We start from the raw sequence: 19,901 nt of genomic DNA on the forward strand, positions 1-19,901 counted from the left end.
AGATCTTAACTGACTTAGGTAAATTGATCTGGATGGGTTTACGTATGGGTACATTAAAAAAAAAAAATTTATGTATTTATTTAATTTTGGCTGCATTGGGTCTTCGTTGCTGCGTGCGGGCTTTCTCTAGTTGCGGCGAGTGGGGGCTACTCTTCATTGCGGTGCGCAGGTCTCTCATTGTGGTGGCTTGTCTTGTTGCGGAGCGTGGGCTCTAGGCACGCAGGCTTCAGTAGTTGTGGCATGCGGGCTCAGTAGTTGTGGCACACAGGCTTAGTTGCTCCGTGGCATGTGGAATCTTCCTGGACGAGGGATCGAACCCATGTCCCCTGCATTGGCAGGCGGATTCTTAACCACTGTGCCACCAGGGAAGTCCCTGGGTACATTTTTTGAGAGAACATAATTCCCATCTAATGATTTCTGCTTCTCTGTGAAATAGCATATTAAGCTTATCTCCTGAGAGTGAGAATGTGGTAAGAGAGGGCGCTTGACAAGAGTGGTAAAAGTTTGAAATAGCTCTTACAGCAAATGAGAGGGGATGCTGATTAAAGACATATGGAAGGAGGGCCCACTGAAGGAAGGGACTGAATTTACATTGTTTCAGTACTTCTGGTGGTATGATTTTTCTTCAGCAGAACCCAGGGGCAGAAATAAAGGTGCAGTAAAGGCGTTCAGTTAGATTGATCCAGATTTAGGATTTTGTTGAATACATGTGATAGAAAGCCTAAATTGTAGGGAGGACGAAAAGCAAATGAAGGTTTTGATATGAGTGGTTTCGATAATGGATCAGAAAGACTCTGGAATTGGTAGAGAAAGAATTGAGTACTAAAAGAGACTATATGTGAGTTAGAGAAAATAAAGAACTGAGATCTTGATGAAATTGAAGGACAGATATAATGGAATGGGTGGTTGTGGTCAGAAAGGGTGATTTTAAAATGTAGAAAGAAGTGGTTCTTGGAGGTCGCTGCATTTGAGGTCGAGACTAGAAAACATGATGAATCATCTGTCTGGACAGTAAAATTTTTCAGGATAATAATAAAACTTAGGGTGGCTTTGCTCAAGGTTCCAGATAGTAAATTGATTGGGCCCTGACCTGGACCTTAAAAAAGGTTGATATGGGTGAGTTTATGGGCTGAAATTACTTATTTCCCAGGACATTCGCCTAGTGATGAAAGTGGCAGCAGAGCCTCTTTTCCAGTAGATGGGAGGACTTAGGTGTATCTGGGCTGGTTGATGAAAAGAGTCTGTCTGCAATAATAATGTAGAGGAGGTTAAGCAATTTGCTTGCCTAAGGTCACATTCTGATTGGATTCTAAAACCCATTCTCCTTCCACTAACCCTGGTGTTTTTGCAACAGATTGAACTACTTCAACTCAATTTTTTATCTTCCCAAATGTTTGGGAGGACAGTTTTGTTTTATTTGAGCTTCTCCAGAGTTAATGGTTTTTTTTAGTGCCAAATACAAAGTGAAGTAGAAATTTACTAAAGGAATACGTAGAACAGAAACTTAACCTGAAGCAGTCAAGGTTTTTAGGCATTAGGTTCAGTAACTTGATCCATTAGCTCATTTGTCTGTGTATTCATCATCTATCCTTGTAGTAACAGTTACACAGTTTGAGAACACTGTATTTGGAATAAGTTGTACTAAGTATAAATTGACTCATTTGGTCTTATTTATTGTCTTTTGTCATCTCCAGCTGCCTATCCCCACCGTTTGAATCTCTTTTACCTTGCCAATGATGTCATACAGAACTGTAAAAGGAAAAACGCAATCATATTCCGTGAATCGTTTGCTGATGTACTTCCAGAAGCAGCTGCTCTAGTGAAGTAAGTAAATTCTTACTCCTCTTTGGGATCTAAGCTTAGAAAATTTAGAATTTTAGTTTCCCGTTAGTAAGAACTGCAATAGTTGCACACGCTTGAAGATCCAAGGATATTTTGTCCAAATTGTTCATTGTAACTTTCCTAGTAATACACTTTTCTTTTAAAGACTCTTTCCTCCCTTTTTGAAAACTTGTCTGTTATTTATGCTCTGCCTCTTCTCTCCTAACTTGACCAGGAGAGTGTATCTCCTGGTCATACTCTCGGGCAGTCTTTCTAACTGCTTTTTCTGTTTTTGTGTTTTTTACACATTTCCATTTTTCTTTCAGAGTCTTTCTGAAATCTTGCCCCCTTCATGAAATCTGTGTAATTAGGGAGAAATGAAAATATTTATTCTTAATTCCATATTGATTTACTCCATTAGCAAAGTTGTGTCCAGCATTTCTCAAAGTGCTGGAACACTTATATATATATATATATATATATTTTTTTTTTTTTTTTTGTGGTATACGAGGGCCTCTAACTGTTGTGGCCTCTCCCATTGCGGAGCACAGGCTCTGCTCACGTTGCGGAGCACAGGCTCTGGACGCGCAGGCTCAGCAGCCATGGCTCACGGGCCCAGCCGCTCCGCAGCATGTGGGATCTTCCCAGACGGGGTCACAAACCCACGTCCCCTGCATCAGCAGGCAGACTCTCAACCACTGCGCCACCAGGGAAGCCTGGAACACTTATATTTGATCTTATTTTTGTCCTGTATTAATAGTGTTTTCCTTGTGTTTCATCCATATTTGTAAGCTGTTTGCTTGGTGTGAGAAACACACACATCTACACACAATTGGAGGATAAACAATTATATGGAAAAATCAAAATAGCTAAATATTTCCTCAAATTTTGTACTTATTAGCGTAATATATATTTGAATATATGACATCATATATTATTGATCCATTTGTTAGTATTAACCCAGTTAGAATGGAATGATCCTTGTTCCTTCCTTTGGATTGTAAACTTAAGATGTCTGCTTTGGTATTACAAAAGATTAAAATGTGGTCTTATTTTTATATACTAAGTAATAAATATTTGTACACATCAGAAGTACATAAAATAATAACAGTAATATCACCTACATTTATTGAGCAGTCATAATTGACCAGATATTTTTATTATTATACAAAGTGCTTCGTGTACTTCAGGTTGTTTAAACCTGAGAACAACATTTAAAGTGGCTATTACTATTACCCCCATTTTAAGGAGGAGGAAACTGGTTTAGAGACATTAAGTAGCTTGCCCTAAGCTCTCACAGCTACCGGGTTGGGGCGGGGCTGGTATTTGGCAGAATTCCTACCCAAGCCTGTCTAGACCCCGAGGCTTATGTTCTTTGCCACCAAACCACTAGTCTGTGCTGCTTCTTTACATATATAAATCCAGTATAATTTTGAGTAAGAAAAGCAGTGTGCTACATGATCTCCACTACTTTTTACAGAGTTTCTGTACTACTACTATTTACAGAGTTTCTGCTGTAAATATCATTATAGTCTTAAAAACTTAGCCTAATGTATCCTGTACTTAGATTTCATGACCTAGTTCATGGATTAATATAGGGTTATCACCTTTTATTTTACCATGTAAAGATATTTTTAAAAACAACTACTTTGTATTACTGTTTCACAGAAAAATGTAGGAATGGCATAATCTCAGAATAAAGTGCAGTCCTTTAAAATTTTAAGCTCTGAAAATGTTTTTAACTCAATGAAGGATATCTTGAGAAACCTATGATAAAATCAGACTTAATGGTGAAACAATAAAAGCATTTCAGGACAGTGATGCCCTCTATCATTATTACTGTTCACCATTATGTTGAGATTCCATTCATTTCTAAATAAATAAATAAATAAATAATAATGAGAAGGCATTTAGAAGAGATAGAATTATCATTATTTGCAGATAATAGGATTACCTACATCAGGGGTGGGCAACCTTTTTCTATAAAAGACCAGGTAGTATTTTAGGCTTTGCAGGCCATAGGATCTCTGTTGCCACTACTCAACTCTGCCATTCTAGCATAAAAGCAGCCGTAAGCAAATGGGTGTGGCTGTGTTCCTAAAACTTTATTTACAAATCAGGCAGCTGGCCAGATTTGGCTTGAGGTTTGTAGTTTGCTGACCCCTGGCCTACAGAGAATCAACTAATAAGAGAGTTCAGTTAAATAGCCAGATTCAAGTTCAATGTAGAAAAGCAGTAGATTTCCTATATATGCTAGCAGTAACCAATTAAAAATGTAATTAGAAAAAAAAGATTCCTTTTGCAACAAGAAGTACTGCCTCCCCCCCCAAATAAAGGAAACCCCACCCAAAAATAAATATAAGTATGTAAGGCTTTTATAGAGAAAATTTAATAAGAAGACCTGGATAAATGAAGAGATAGATACATACTTTTTGTTTTTTTGTGTGTGGTACACGGGCCTCTCACTGTTGTGGCCTCTCCTGTTGCGGAGCACAGGCTCTGGACGCGCGCAGGCTCAGCGGCCATGGCTCACGGGCCCAGCCACTCCGTGGCATGTGGGATCCTCCTGGTCCAGGGCACGAACCCGCGTCCCCTGCGTTGGCAGGCGGACTCTCAACCACTGCGCCACCATAGAAGCCCAATGCATACTTTTGAAGGGAAAGATTTGGTATTGTTAAAAATATGATTCTCTCCCAATATGTAATCTATAAATTCATTGTGTAATCCCAGTCAGAATCTCAGTAGGGTTTGATGTGGAAGGATATATATTCAAGATAATTGTTTATAAGAACGTCAAAGTCAGAGTTCCCCTGTCAATTATCTGTATATATTTTAAAACAATAATAGAATCAGGAGTAGAAGACTATATCAGTGAAACAGAATATATTCTCACTTATAAAGAAATTAATTATAAAGTATGTGGTAAATGAGAGTATATTAGGATATGAGCTTTAGTATTCCATAAACAACCCCATCCCATCCCCCTTTTAAATTTCTGTTCACGGTTATACTTTAGACTCATTTCTACCCTTTTGTGAATTCATTTCTCTTAATTTAAGGCTATCATTTAAATCCCTTTAATTGAGGAGGGGCAAATGTTTAGAAGTTCCAGACAATTAACCCAGGTGAGTGAAGTGGGTGGACTGTAAGGAAAAACCCATCTAAAAGGGGCAACAGCTACTCGGCCCTAGCCTATGGCCATAAAGAAACATGAGTCCACTGTTGACCTATGCTTTCAGACCTTCCAAAGACTTTCTCATTTTTTAAGCTAAGTCAAAATCTAGATTCTTATATGAAGCCTCCCAATTTTTAAATTTTTTAATTCTAAAAAATTTATTGCTAGCCAAACAAAACACATGTGATGACTAAATTTTGGAGTTACAAATAAATTTTAGTAAGTGGGTGAATTTGCAAATACAGAATCTGCAATTAATGAGAATCAACTGTATCTAGAAATAAATCTTAACAAAAGATGTATAAGATCTCTATTGAAAAAATTATAAAACATAATTGAGAAACAGTATAGAAAACCTAAAGAAATAATTTGTGGATAGGGAAGACTCAATATTTAATGTCATTTCTTCCCAAATTGATTTATAAATCCAAAGCAGTCTTAATTAGGCTCTCAGTAGTGTTTTTCCCCCCTATTTTATTAATTGATTTTGAATTTTGTATGGAAGTGCAGAGAGCTCCTTCTTCCACTTCCCCCACAAAGAGAAAGCCTAGAAACTCTTGAAGAACAACAAGGTGGGAAGACTGGCTCTACCAGATTTCAAGACTGATTATAAAGCTACAATAAATAAAGCAGTGTGATATTTGCCCAGAGATAGCCAAAGAAACTGGTAGAACATAATACAAAGTCTAGAAACAGACCAGTATATATATATACTTGGTCTCTGTATGAAACTATTAGGTAGTAGAAAAAGAATAACTTCTTCATAAATATTGCTGGGACAAATTGGCTATATAGAAAAAATTAGATCCCACTCACATCATACACAAAAATCAATTGCATATTAAATACTTAAAGATGAAAGAACTACAAATCTTTTGAAGACAATATAGGAGAATATTTCATGACCTTACCTCATAAGATTAATAAATACAGCTACATTAAAATGAAGACCCTTCCATTTAATTGAAAGACACTATAAAGAGTGAGAAGACAAAGGGCTTCCCTGGTGACGCAGTGGTTAAGAATCCGCCTGCCAATGCAGGGGACACAGGTTCGTGCCCTGGTCCGGGAAGATCCCACATGCCGCGGAGTGGCTGGGCCCGTGAGCCATGGCCACTGAGCTTGCGCGTCTGGAGCCTGTGCTCCACAACGGGAGAGGCCACAACAGTGAGAGGCCCGCATACCACAGGAAAAAAAAAAAAAGTTTATGTACAGATCTCGCAATTCCACCCATAGGCTTTTACCCCTGAGAAACTTTTGCATATGTGCAGCAAGATCAGTGGAAGGGCATTTTCATAGCAACATTGTCTATGGTAATAAAAATTTGGGGAGTTCCCTAGCGGTCCATTGGTTAGGACTCTTGTGCTTCCACTTTAGGGGGCCCAGGTTCGATCCCTGGTTGGAGAACTAAGATCTCACAAGCAGCACAGCACAGCCAGAAAATAAATTAATAAAGTGAAAACCTTAATAAAAAAAATTTGGAAACATTTTTCTACAGTAAAGTGAATGAATTGTGGCATACTGGAATACCAGACAGCAAGGAAAATTAATGAATTTCAGTTATATGCAATGACATAGACAAATCTCACAAAATATTAATTGAAAGTACAAAGGAATATTTATGTATATATAGTATGAATCCATTTATATAAAGTTCAAATTTGGCAAAAAATGAACTCTTGTTTATACCTACCTATATGTTAAAACAAAGAAAAGTGGGCTTCCCTGGTGGCGCAGTGGTTGAGAGTCCGCCTGCCGATGCAGGGGACACAGGTTCGTGCCCCGGTCCGGGAAGATCCTACATGCCGCAGAGTGGCTGGGCCCGTGAGCCATGGCCGCTGAGCCTGCGCGTCCGGAGCCTGTGCTCCACAACAGGAGAGGCCACAACAGTGAGAGGCCCGCGTACCGCAAAAAAAAACAAAAAACAAAAACAAAGAAAAGTAAGGAAACAATTATCACAAAAGTCTACCATCCCAGGTAGATGGAAGGGATTGTAAACTTGAAGGGGTCCACTCAGGTCCTCTGGGAAGCTAGTGATATTTTATTTCTTGACCTGGGTTGTGATTACATGGCTGTTCACTTTTTAATCATTTGTTTATAATATATATCATATGTAATTATATGCAACTTTTCCATAATGTAAGATTTATTTGGACTAAACAATTTTCAAATTACAGTATTAAGTAAATGAATTTAAGAAGTTGATTCCTTTTGAAAATCAAATTGGCAGCCTAGTAGAACAAATTGTATGATCAACCGTAGAGCAGTACAGTATTCCCAATTAGGTATGAACTCTGTAGAGTTTTGTTTGCTCTATCCTTTCACCTTCCTTATACACTTAGTATCCTCAAGAAATTTTCCCTTCCTGACTTCTACTTCCTAGTCTGGATTAAACAATTCTTCTTTGCTACCATTATACCTGTCTCTACTTCTGTCATAGCACCTAACACACTGCTTTGTAATTGATACACATGCTTTTTGTCACCAGTTTCTATCTCCCAGACATTCTGCTCCCAGCACAATGCTTGTCACATCATAGGTGGTTGGTTAGCTTGACGCATGGATGGAAATACCATGGAGAGCTGTAAAGCTGTATTTCTTAAGTACAGGCCTAGGTATTCCTAGGTGGGTCCATAGATATAGTTTAAAGGGTCTGTGGATTGTCTAAAAGCATATTCAGTGTCATCTGTATGAATACCTTATTAACAGTTCTGTGACTCATTTTCAGTGGCTGTGTTATCATGTGTTTGTATTTTGACATAAGATAATATTACTTTATCAAAGGCTAATGAGGAAAGGTTAAAGATGGCTTTAATATATAAATAATGGTTTGTATCAGTTGAAGGCACTAATAATTTTGACATACACTAAAAAAAAGTTCATAGTAGTTCAAATGGAGAAAAATGGTGAAATAATTGAATGATAATAGTATTATAGGCTTGATAAATTAAAAACAATATTAAATTCAGTATATATATTCAGTATCATGTTTGCATTGCACCTTGTACTTGGTTTCAACAAAATATTTCTCACTTTAAATCAATGTTAGTGTGCATGGTATTTACTGTATTTTTATTTAATTTGCAAATTCTGATTTATAGTTGTTGAAGAACTATAAAATGTTTTCAGGGGAATCATATAGGGTAAAAAGATAAATGGAGACTTTGCAATCATATTCATAGGAAATCCAAGAGAATTTACAGACTAATGAGGATTCAGCCAGGTTGCTGGATACAAACCAACATATAAGAATCAATAGCGTTTCAGTATATCAGAAATAACCAGTTAAAATATAATTTAAGAAAAAAGGGATATTATTAGCAGTAACAACAAAAGCTTATAGGTACCTAGAACAAAAGTGTGTTGAGACCTTTATGAAGAAAATTATAAACTGTTTCAAAAAGACAAAAATCAGCATGTAAATACAGTACACTTTAATCAGGTTCCCAGTAGGACATTTTAAGAAATTCTTTATACTGATTCTAAAATTCGTGTAGAGAAGTCAGTGTCTTAGGAGTAGTCAAGACTGTTGATAAAAAGCCAAGTTGGACTTAACCTATGAAATATCAAGAATTATTATTTGGCTATAGTAATTAAAAGAGTATGGTATTAATACAAGGATAGACAAATAGATTTAAGGAACAAAACAGAGAGCCCACAAATGGACTCATACATATATGGGACCTCTGTAAATGGTAGCAGTTGCATTACAATTCATTGCGGGGAAGATGAACTCTTCAATAAGTGATTCTGGGACATGGACTTCCTGTGTGGAAAAAATAAAATTAAATGTTAAATGTTTCCCAACACAGTACACAAAAATATATCCCAAATGAATTACCTTGATGTATAAAACAAAACGTTAAAATGTTAGAAGAAAATATGAATATGTTCATGACTATTAAGGGTTAGTTTAGAAAGCTCTTAAGACACCAAGAACAGGTAATAAAGAAAAGTATTTGTAAATTTAAGTACATCAAAATTAAACTTCTACATTATAGAAGACACCATAAAATTAAAGACAAGTGACACACTAGGGAAAACATTTGTTATAGGCAAATAAAAAAGATAAGTTTTATAAATGGGGATTATCTTAGGAGATACAGAGTAGCAAGTTTTTAGAGATGAAAATCTCTCCATCTAATTTCTGAGCTACAAGGTTTTTTTGATTAAGTACTGACTGCCTCCTCCTTGAGTTGACCCAGTATTTGGTCTTCCATTCAGTCAGTTGGCAAATATTTATTAAGAACCTGCAAGATATATAGCACATTATTCTGATGATGTCCCAGAAATAAGATACTGATAAAGAAAAGATATTCTTGAGTGAGGCACAAGATTATGCTGTTTGGTTCTGGTTTTGTTTTGTTTTGTTTTTTTGCCACTCTGCGCAGCTTGTGGGATGTCAGTTCCCCAATCAAGGACTAAACCTGGGCCCTCGGCAGTGAGAGCGCGGAGTCCTAACCACTGGACTGCCAGGAAATTCCCTGGTTCTCTTTATTTTATCTGTGACACCTGGGCACCTCTTGTACTCCTTATCAACTTTATGCCTTGAAATAATTTGCTAATACCTTGCTGTTTTAAAAGTGGTCCAGGGGCGAGGGTTGCTAGCTTAGGAAGCATCTATTCAAAATAGCAATTCTGCAAGTCAGTCAATTTTTTTGTTACTTATAAGTCAAACAACAAAGTTTATATTTAATTATGTTGTGTGTGGTAATAATTGTATGTTCTGTAGAAATTAAGGTTGTGATCAGTAATGGCTGAAATAGAGGTCTAGAATTACAAGGTAAGTAAAACTGCTATTTTGGATTTTGTTTTGGTTTTTTATTTTAGTTGAATTTGTAAATTCAAGAGGCGGTTGGATTGTGGAAGTTTGAGAGTTCTGTGTTCATATAAAGAATGAATCTAGCCAAGAATTTTAGAGCTAACAGAAATTGTTTAGTAAAAATCATTTTACAAATGAAGAAACCTAGTTCCCAAAAGACTTCTCACTAAAACCAGAACTAAAACCTCCAGTTTCCTCCATCGAGTGCTATTTTTTACTATATTATACCCTGGTCTTATTTTTATGATTTCTTAGCAGTTGCTGTTTTTCCAGCATATTTTACTTGAGACTTCGGTGAATAGCTGTTGGGACTTCATAATGAATAGTTGGGTTTGAAAATGACAAAATCCAGTTGTCACTCATTCATTTACTATTTAGTGAACACTTTGTAGGTGCTGAAGAAGCAACAGTAAATAAGTTATAACTCCTGCCAGGAGGAAGCTCTGTAAACAGACATTTACAGATAATTATGATTTGGCTTCTGGCTGAATGGCCAGCCATCTATTCCAAAGGGTCCTTTTTTATAAAACAATACATTCATGACAAAATATAAGCCGAACCAACAACAGTGGACATATTAGAATGGCAGAGCTGACATTAATTAGTATGCCTATCTCAGAGTACCTACCACATGATCTGGGCTCTGGAAGGGGGATAAAGTAGTCTTGAGTCATAAGTCCCCCTGGCTTCCAGTGTAGATTTGCTCTCAAGGAACACATTTCCTACTTAGATCACCAGGAATCTCACAGATGAAAAAAATGTGTGCTCACCATCAAAGGTCGCCAAATACATTGGGAAACAAAGCACCACAAAGGAGAATCAGCAGATTTAGATCCCCTCACAGTGAGCTTCAGATACTAGAATGATCAGACAGGGTATATAAGACACTTATAAGAGATGTTAAAGAAAGATTAAATGGAATAAAATGAACAATGGATTACATATTTGGGCAAAAGAACCAGTAGGAATTCTAGAAGGGAAAAAGAGATTAAGCTAGAAAATAGTTCTGAAGAAATTAGAATGCAGCAGTAGAGAGAAGGAAGTGGAAAAATGGAGAATAGAATGAAAGGCCTAATTAACATCAAATGAGAATCCTGGAGGAGAGAACTTCTGAGTTCTTTCAAAGAGGTAATGGCTGAGAACACTTGGAAAGTGATGAAACAAACAAAACAAAACATGAATCTTCAAACATAGGAAGCACAACATATACTAAGCAGGGTAAATAAAAAATTTACACCTAGTCATTCATTGTGATGAAATTACAAAACAAAAAGATTTTTAAAAGCAGCCAAAGCGTTCACACCTACTAGGATGACTAATTTAAAAACAAAATAAAACCAGGAGATAACAAGTGTTAGAGAGAATGAGGAAAAACTTGTGCATCTCTGTAGGAATGTAAAATGGTGCAGCTGCTATGGAAAAAGTTTGATGGTTCTTCAAAAAGTTAAACAGAGAATTACTGTATGATCCAGCAGTTCTACTCCTGGGTATGTACAAAAAAAGAAATGAAAGCAGGAAATCAAATGGATGTTTGTACACCCTTGTTCATAACAGCACTTTTTACAATAGCCAAAAGAAGGAACCAGCCCAATTTTCAGGTGAACAGATAAACAAAATATGATATATACATAAAACAGAATATCATTCAACCTTAAAAAGGAGAGAATTCTGACACATGCTACAATGTAGATGAATCTTGAAGACATTATGCTAAGTGAAATAAACCAATCACAGAAGCACAACTATTGTATGATTCCACTTATATGAAGTAACTACAGTAGTCAGATTCATAGAAACAGAAGGTAGAATTGTGGTTATACGGGAAATATTGTATGATTCTATTTATAGAAAATGTCTAGAATAGGTAAATCCATAGAGGCAGAAAGTAGATTAGAAGTTGTTAGGAGCTGGAGGAAAGGGGTAATAGGGAGTTAATTGTTTAACGGGTACAGAGTTTCTGTTTAGGGCAGTGAAAATTGTTGGAAACAAACAGAGGTCATTGTACAACATTGTGGATATAACTAATGCCACTGAGTTGTACATTTAAAAATGGTTAAAATGGCAAGTTTTATGTTATTATTTTATGACAGTTAAAAAACAGTAAACAAAAAACAAAGTAGTCAAGAGAAAAGACAAAGTCAGATCACATGCACAAGGATTACAGTTAGACTGACAACAGACTTCTAAACTGCAACAGTGAAACCAGAAGGCAGTTATGAAAAATATTTTTATAGCATTGAAAGAAAATAGCCATCAACATGGATTTGTGGGACTTCCCTGGTGGCGCAGTGGTTAAGAATCTGCCTGCCAATGCAGGGGACACGGGTTCGAGCACTGGTCTGGAAAGATCCCACATGCCACGGATCAACTAAGCACCTGCACTACAACTACTTAGCCTGTGCTCTAGGGCCCGCGAGCCACAACTACTGAGCCCGTGTGCCATAACTGCCGAAGCCCTCATGCCTAGAGCCCATGCTCCACAGTGAGAGGCCACAACAATGAGAAGCCCGTGCACCACAACGAAGAGTAGCCCCCACTTGCTGCAACTAGAGAGAGCCCGCGTGTAGCAATGAAGACCCAATGCAGCCAAAGTTTAATTAATTAATTAATTTTTAAAAACATGGATTTGCATACAAAGCAAGACTACTTTCAAGAGCTAGACAAACCATATAAAGATACATCCAGAGAAACAAAAACTGAGAACAATTTACCATCAACAAACTTCTGAATCACTTTTACTCTGGGAAGTTAGCAGTAAGAGGGATGGTGAATCATACTAGCAATAAAATATATGAAATACCTAAGAATAGCCTTAACAGGAAATATGTGAGACCTTTATGAATAAATTGTATTTGGGAATGTTGAATATAAATTTATTAGTGCTTTGCTGCAGTAAAGAATAATGTATTAATTCATAGATATTAATTAGAAAATAATGCTTTGTTTAAATTAATATATTCTCCTAATATAATTCAAATTAAAAATGCCAAAGTATCACCTCTTTTGGAACTTAACATTACTCTAAATTTACTCCAGGAAAATAAGCAAATGAGAATATAAGAAATGTTCTGAAGTATAATCGTAATGAGGGAAGAGGTAAGCTACAGTTTTGAAGATAATACAGTATAGTGTAAAAATGGATCAGTGGTGCAGAATTTACAGCCAAGAAAAAGATTAATAATTATATTCTAGAGGAAGCACAGTAAATGAGTGAGGAAAAGAGAAATTATGATATTGAAACGATTAATTGGAAATCTGTTTAGATTAGAGCTTAACTTTACATTTATACACCAGTGGTCTTTAAATGAATTATGCAGCTGAACATTAAAAAGAAATATTAGGGTGCACCTATTTTCCATTAATTAAATTAATAAATAAACCAAAACAGAGGAGGATAAAAAGAAATGTTAATCATGAAAAGAGAGATGAAAGAAAATAAGTTATAATGTAAAAAATCTCTGGTAGGAGGACTTTCTACACTTAAAACCTGGCAGTAGACAGTTTTTCCTCCTCAAACTATTTTAAAAAATTGAAGAGGAGGGAACACATCCTAACTTATTTTACGAGTCTATGGTCACCCTAATACTAAAACCAGACAAAGACAACACACAAAAAAGAAAATTACAGGCCAGTATCTCGTGAACATAGATGCAAAAGTTCTCAACAAAACATTAGCAAGCCAACTCGGAAATAAACCCGCATACCTATGGTTAACTAATCTTCAACAAAGGAGGCAAGAATATACAATGGAGAAAAGATAGTCTCTTTAGCAAGTGATGTTGGGAAAACTGGACAGCCACATGTAAATCAGTGAAGTTAGAATACTTCCTCACACCATACACAAAAATAAAATGGCTTAAAGACTTAAATATAAGACGTGACACCATAAAACTTGAAGAGAACATAGGCAAAACGTTCTCTGACATAAATCATAGCAATGTTTTCTTAGGTGAGTATCCCAAGGCAAAAAAAAATAAAAGCAAAAGTAAACAAGTGGCACCTAATTAAACTTACAAGCTTTTGCACAGCAAAGGAAACCATAAACAAAATGAAAAGACAACCTATGGACTGGGAGAAAATATTTGCAAACATTGAGACTGACAAGGGCTTATTTTCCAAAATATTCAAATAGGTCATACAGCTCAATATCAAAAAACAAAAACCCAATCAAAAAATGGGCAGAAGACCTAAACAGACTTTTCTCTAAAGAAAACATCCAGATGCCCAACAGGCACATGAAAATACGCTCAGCATCACTAATTATTGGAGAAATGCAAGTCAGAACTACAATGAGGAATCACCTCCCACCAGTCAGAATGGCCATCATCAAAAAGTCTACAAATAATAAATGCTGGAGAGGGTGTGGAGAAAAGGGAATCCTACAGTGTTGGTGGAACTGTAAATTGGTGCAGCCACTGTGAAGAACAGTATGGAAGTTCCTTAAAAAACTAAAAATCGAGTTACCATATGATCCAGCAATCCCACTCCTGGACATGTATCCAGAAAAGATGAAAACTAATTCAAAAAGATACATGTGCTGCCCCAGTGTTCATAGCAGCACTGTTTGTAATAGCCAAGGCGTGGAAGCAACCTAAGTGTCCATCGACAGATGAATGGGTAAAGAAGATGTAGAGTGTGTGTGTGTGTGTGTGTGTGTGTGTGTGTACTCACACATACAATGAAATATTACTCAGCCATAAAAAAGAATGAAATAATGCCGTTTGCAGCAACATGGATAGATCCTAGAGATTATCATACTACATGAAGTGAGTTAGAGAAAGACATATATATGATATCACTTACATATGGAATCTTTTAAAATGATACAAATGAACTTATTTACAAAACAGAAACAGACTCACAGACATAGAAAACAAACTTCTGGTTATCAAAGGAGAAAGGGTAGGTGGATAAATTAGGAACTTGATATTAACAGATACACACTACTATATATAAAATAGATAAACAACAAGGTCCTACTGTATAGCACAGGGACCTATATTCAATACCTTGTAATAACCTATAATGGAAAAGAATAGGAAAAAGAATATATATGTGTATAACCAAATCACTTTGCTGTACATCAGAAACTAACACAACATTGTATGGGGCTTCCCTGGTGGCTCAGTGGTTAAGAACCTGCCTGCCAGTGCAGGGGACGCGGGTTCAAGTCCTGGTCCAGGAAGATCCCACATGCTGCGGAGCAACTGGGCCTGTGTGCCACAACTACTGAGCCTGTACTCTAGAGCCCGTAAGCCACAACTACTGAGCCTGTGTGCCACAACTACTGAAGCCCATGCTCTGCAACAACAGAAGCCACCACAATGAGAAGCTCACGCATTGCAATGAAGAGTAGCCCCTGCTCACCGCAACTAGAGAAAGCCGGCTCGCAGCAACGAAGACCCAATGCAGCCAAAATAAATATAAATAAATAAATTTAAGAAAAAAAGAAACTAACACAACATTATAAATCAACTATACTTCAATTTAAAAAAAAAGGAAAAATATGTTAGCAAGCTGAATCATAAAAGGATCATACACCATGATCCAGTGTGATATATTCCAAGGATGCAAGGGTGGTTCAACATCTGTAAGTCAACATGATACATTAACAAAAAGAAGGATTAAAAAACATATGATTGGGCTTCCCTGGTGGCACAGTGGTTGAGAGTCCGCCTGCTGATGCAGGGGACGCGGGTTCATGCCCCGGTCCGGGAAGATCCCACATGCCGCGGAGCAGCTGGGCCCGTGAGCCATGGCCGCTGAGCCTGCGTGTCTGGAGCCTGTGCTTCGCAACGGGAGAGGCCACAGCAGTGCGAGGCCCGCGTACCACAAAAGAAACAAAAAACATATGATCATCTCGATAGAGGCAGAAAAAGCATTTGACAAAATTCAACGCCCAGTTATAATTAAAAACTCTCAATAAAGTGGGTACAGGGACTTTCCTGGTGGTGCAGTGGTTAAGAATCTGCCTGCCGATGCAGGGGACATGGGTTTGATCCCTGGTCCGGGAAGATCCCACATGCTGCGGAGCAACAAGCCCCTGCGCCACAACTACTGAGCCTGTGCTCTAGAGCCCACAAGCCACAACTACTGAGCCCATGCACCACAACTGCAGAAGCCCACGCACCTGGAGCCCGTGCTCTGCAACAAGAGAAGCCACTGCAATGAGATGCCCGCGCACCGTAATGCAGAGTAGCCCCTGCTTGCTGCAACTAGAGAAAGCCCATACGCAGCAATGAAGACCCAAGGCAACCAAAAATAAAAAAAAAAATAAATTTATTTATTAAAAAAAAATAGAGTGGGTACAGAAGGAACGTTCCTCAACATAATATAGGCAGTATATGACAAACCCACAGCTAACATAATACTCAGTGGTGAAGAATTGAAAGCTGTCCTTCTTAGAACAGGAACAAGGCAATGATGTATACTCTTGCCATTCTTATTCAATATAGTACTGGAAATTCTAGCCAGAGCAATTAGGCAGGAAAAAGAAATAAAAGGCATTGGAACAGAAGAAGTATAACTGTCACTATTTGCAGATGACATGATTTTATATATAGAAAATCCTAAAGACTTCACCAAAAACCTATTAGAATCAGGGACTTCCCTGATGGCACAATGGTTAAGAATCCGCCTGCTAGTGCAGGGGACATGGGTTCGAGCCCTGGTCTGGGAGGATCCCACATGCCGTGGAACAACTAAGCCCATGCACCACAAGTACTGAGCCTGCACTGAAGAGCCTGCAAGCCACAACTACTGAGCCCGTGCGCCTAGAGCCCATGCTCCGCAACAAGAGAAGCCACTGCAATGAGAAGCCCGCGCACCGCAGCGAATAGTAGCCCCTGCTCACCATTACTAGAGAAAGCTTGCGTGTGGCAACGAAGACCCAGCACAGCCAAAACTAAACAAATAATTAATTTAAAAAATTGCTTTAAAAACCTATTAGAATCAATAAACAAATACAGTAAAATTTCAGAATATGAAATCAGTATACAGAAATTGGTTTCATTTCTGTATGTTAACAATGAGCTACCAGAAAAAGAAATTAAGAAAATAAAACAATCCCATTTACAATTGCAACAAAAAAGAATGAAATACCTGGAATAAATTTAACCAAGGAGGTGAAAGACCGGTACGTTGAAAACTATAAGACATTGTTGAAAGAAATTGAAGAAGACACAAATAAATGGAAAGATATTCCACGCTCATGGATTGAAAGAATTAACATCAGAATGTTCATATTACCTAAAGCAATCTGCAGATTCAATGCAATTCCAATCAAAATCTGAAGGACGTTTTTCACCAAAATAGAACAAAAATTCCAGAATTTGTATGGAACCACAAAAGACGCTGAATAGCCAAAGTAATCCTGAGAAAAAAGAACAAATCAGTAGGTATCACACACCCTGATATCGAATGATATTACAAAGCCATAGTAACCAAAACAGCATGGTATTGACAGAAAAACAAATACCTTGATCAGTGGAACAAAATTGAAAGCCCAGAGATAAGCCTATGCATTTATGGACAACTAATTTACAACAAAGGAGCAAAGAACATACAATGGAGGAAGGATAGTCTCTTCAGTAAATAAATGGTGGTGGGAAAAACAAGACAGCAACATACCAAAAAAACCCCAAACTAGGCCACTGTCTTACAACAGACACAAAAATTAACTCAAAATGGATTAAAGACTTGATGTAAGACCTGAAACTATAAAAATCCTAGAAGAAATCGTAGGCTGTAGGGTCTTTGACATTGGTCTTAGCATTACTTTTCTGGATATGTCACCTCAGGCAAGGGAAACAAAAGGAAAAATAAACAAATGGGACTACATCAAACTAAAAAGTTTCTGCACAGCAAAGGAAACCATCATAAAACAAAAAGACAGCCTACTGAATAGGAGAAGGTATTTGCAAATCAAATAACTGATAATGGAGTTAATATCCAAAATGTAAGAACTCATACAACTCAACAACAGCAAAACCAATAACCTGTTTAAAAAATGAGCAGAGGTGCTGAATAGACATTTTTCCAGAGAAGACATACAAATGGCCAACAGGCATGTGAAAAAATGTTGAACATCACTAATTATTAGAGAAATGCAGATCAAAACCACAGTGAGATATCACCTCACACCCATTAGAATGGCTGTTATCAAAAAGGCAAGAAATAACAAATATTGGAGAGGATGTGGAAAAAATGGAAACCTCATACACTGCTGGTGGGAGTGTAAATCCGTGCAGCCACTATGGAAAACAGTATGGAGATTCCTCAAAAAATTAAGAATAGAACTACCACATGTCCAGATATCCTACTTCTGAGTATTTATGCAAAGAATATGAAAATACTAATTTGAAAAGATATATGCACCCCTCTGTTCATTGCAGCATTATTTACAATAGCCAAGATAGGAAAACAACCTAAGGTGCCCATCGATGGATGAAGGGATAAAGAAGGTGTGAGATATATATATATATATACACACACACACACACACACACACACACACACACACAGTGGAATACCATTCAGCCATTAAAAAAAATAGATGAAATCTTGCCATCTGTGACAACACAGATGGACCTTGAGGGTATTATGCTAAATGAAGTTAAGTCAGGTGAAGAAAGACTTACCTTATGTTTTCACTCATATGTGGAATATGTTTTAAAAATTAAAAATAAAATAACTAAACAAACCAAACCAAACACACACATGGATACTGAAGACCGAGTAGTGGTTACCAGCGTGGCAGGGTAGTGGAGGGAGTGTGAAATAGATGAATGGAGTCAACTGTATGGTGATGGATGGAAGCTTAAACTTTTGATCATGAGCATGCTCATGAGTGTGTATAATCATTAGTGTATACAGAAGTAGAAATATAATGTATTCATGAAACTTATATTATGAACCAATATTACTTTCAGTAAATTTTTTAAAAGTTCAGTATGTTATCCATAGCCTCATCTATATCAGTAGTAAAAAGTGTTGAATAAGAGTTTTTAAGATTTTAGCCCTAGACACCAGAAAAAAAATGTTTTAAAATAAACATGAGGAGACATTTGGAAAATAATTTTGTTGACAACTTTATTTTCAGATTTCTAGTTTGAGATGTAAGTTAACATTTTTATATGTCTGTCTCACTTTTTCTTTCTTCTCAGGGATCCATCTGTCTCTAAGTCTATAGAACGAATCTTTAAAATCTGGGAAGATAGAAATGTATACCCAGAAGAAATGATTATGGCATTAAGAGAAGCTTTGAGTAAGTATTTTTTCTCTCCTAAAAGAAAGATTGAGTCATTGTTCAGTCTTTAAAATTATATATATATATTTTATAGATTTGGTCCTTTTGCTTAATAATGAAAAATAAACTTTTGGATCTGGCCCTGTTTGTTTAAAATTAAATAATTGTAAAAATCGGTTTGCATTAAAATTTAAGTAGAATTGGTTTGGGGAGGGTTGAATTTCGTTTTTATTGACTAAAGAAAGTCAAGCATATTAAGTGATGTTGACCATCTAATTATTTTCCTGCATTTGCTTTACTTTAGTTGAGTGCTTTAAACTGTTCATCTTTTGTGTTTAATAATTACTGCCCTGTCCTCTTACTTATGGGACAATTTTTGGACAGGGTTTCAGTTTTCAGTAAGCTGTTGGATAGTAAGCATGTATTGGCATTCTTCGGTCTCTCTTTTGGTTTAGATTTGCAGTAAGTTGTGTACTGGTGTTATTTAAATTACTTAGTTCTTATGTATTAGATACATGTAATTAAGTCATTGAATAGCAGTAGGTGATATCTGATACCATGACCATAATTTGACTAGAAATTTGCTTTAAAAATAGCATCTTCTAAGAAGCTGTTAAATTCTTCATTTGAATGTGTTACCTGGTGTTTTTAAGCTTCTACCCTATTCTCAAAATTTGTTATTTCATTGATGTAAAATCATGTTTATTTATCAGCTTCTTAGATCTGGTGGGTGTTTTTATCTTTTTATAAAAATGAAAGAAAAGGAAAGAAAGAAACAACACACAGTCTCGGATTGCCTTTTTTCATGCTTCAACTTTGACACTGAAGTGGACAGA

General features: G+C 36.8%; 1 protein-coding gene across 3 annotated transcripts in view; it reads left to right on the plus strand.

Moving 5' to 3' along the window:
* RPRD2 (regulation of nuclear pre-mRNA domain containing 2) overlaps nt 1-19,901 on the plus strand; it is an 81,653-nt gene that overhangs the window by 35,192 nt on the left and 26,560 nt on the right. For all 3 annotated transcript variants that reach the window (XM_007463506.1, XM_007463508.1, XM_007463507.1), the window contains exons 2-3: nt 1,695-1,824; nt 18,983-19,083. In XM_007463506.1, the coding sequence (XP_007463568.1) occupies nt 1,695-1,824; nt 18,983-19,083 (231 nt within the window). The remainder of the gene's footprint in view (nt 1-1,694; nt 1,825-18,982; nt 19,084-19,901) is intronic.

This window comes from Lipotes vexillifer, unplaced genomic scaffold, assembly GCF_000442215.2.
Source record: "Lipotes vexillifer unplaced genomic scaffold, Lipotes_vexillifer_v1.1 scaffold1034, whole genome shotgun sequence".
Taxonomy (NCBI): domain Eukaryota; kingdom Metazoa; phylum Chordata; class Mammalia; order Artiodactyla; family Lipotidae; genus Lipotes; species Lipotes vexillifer.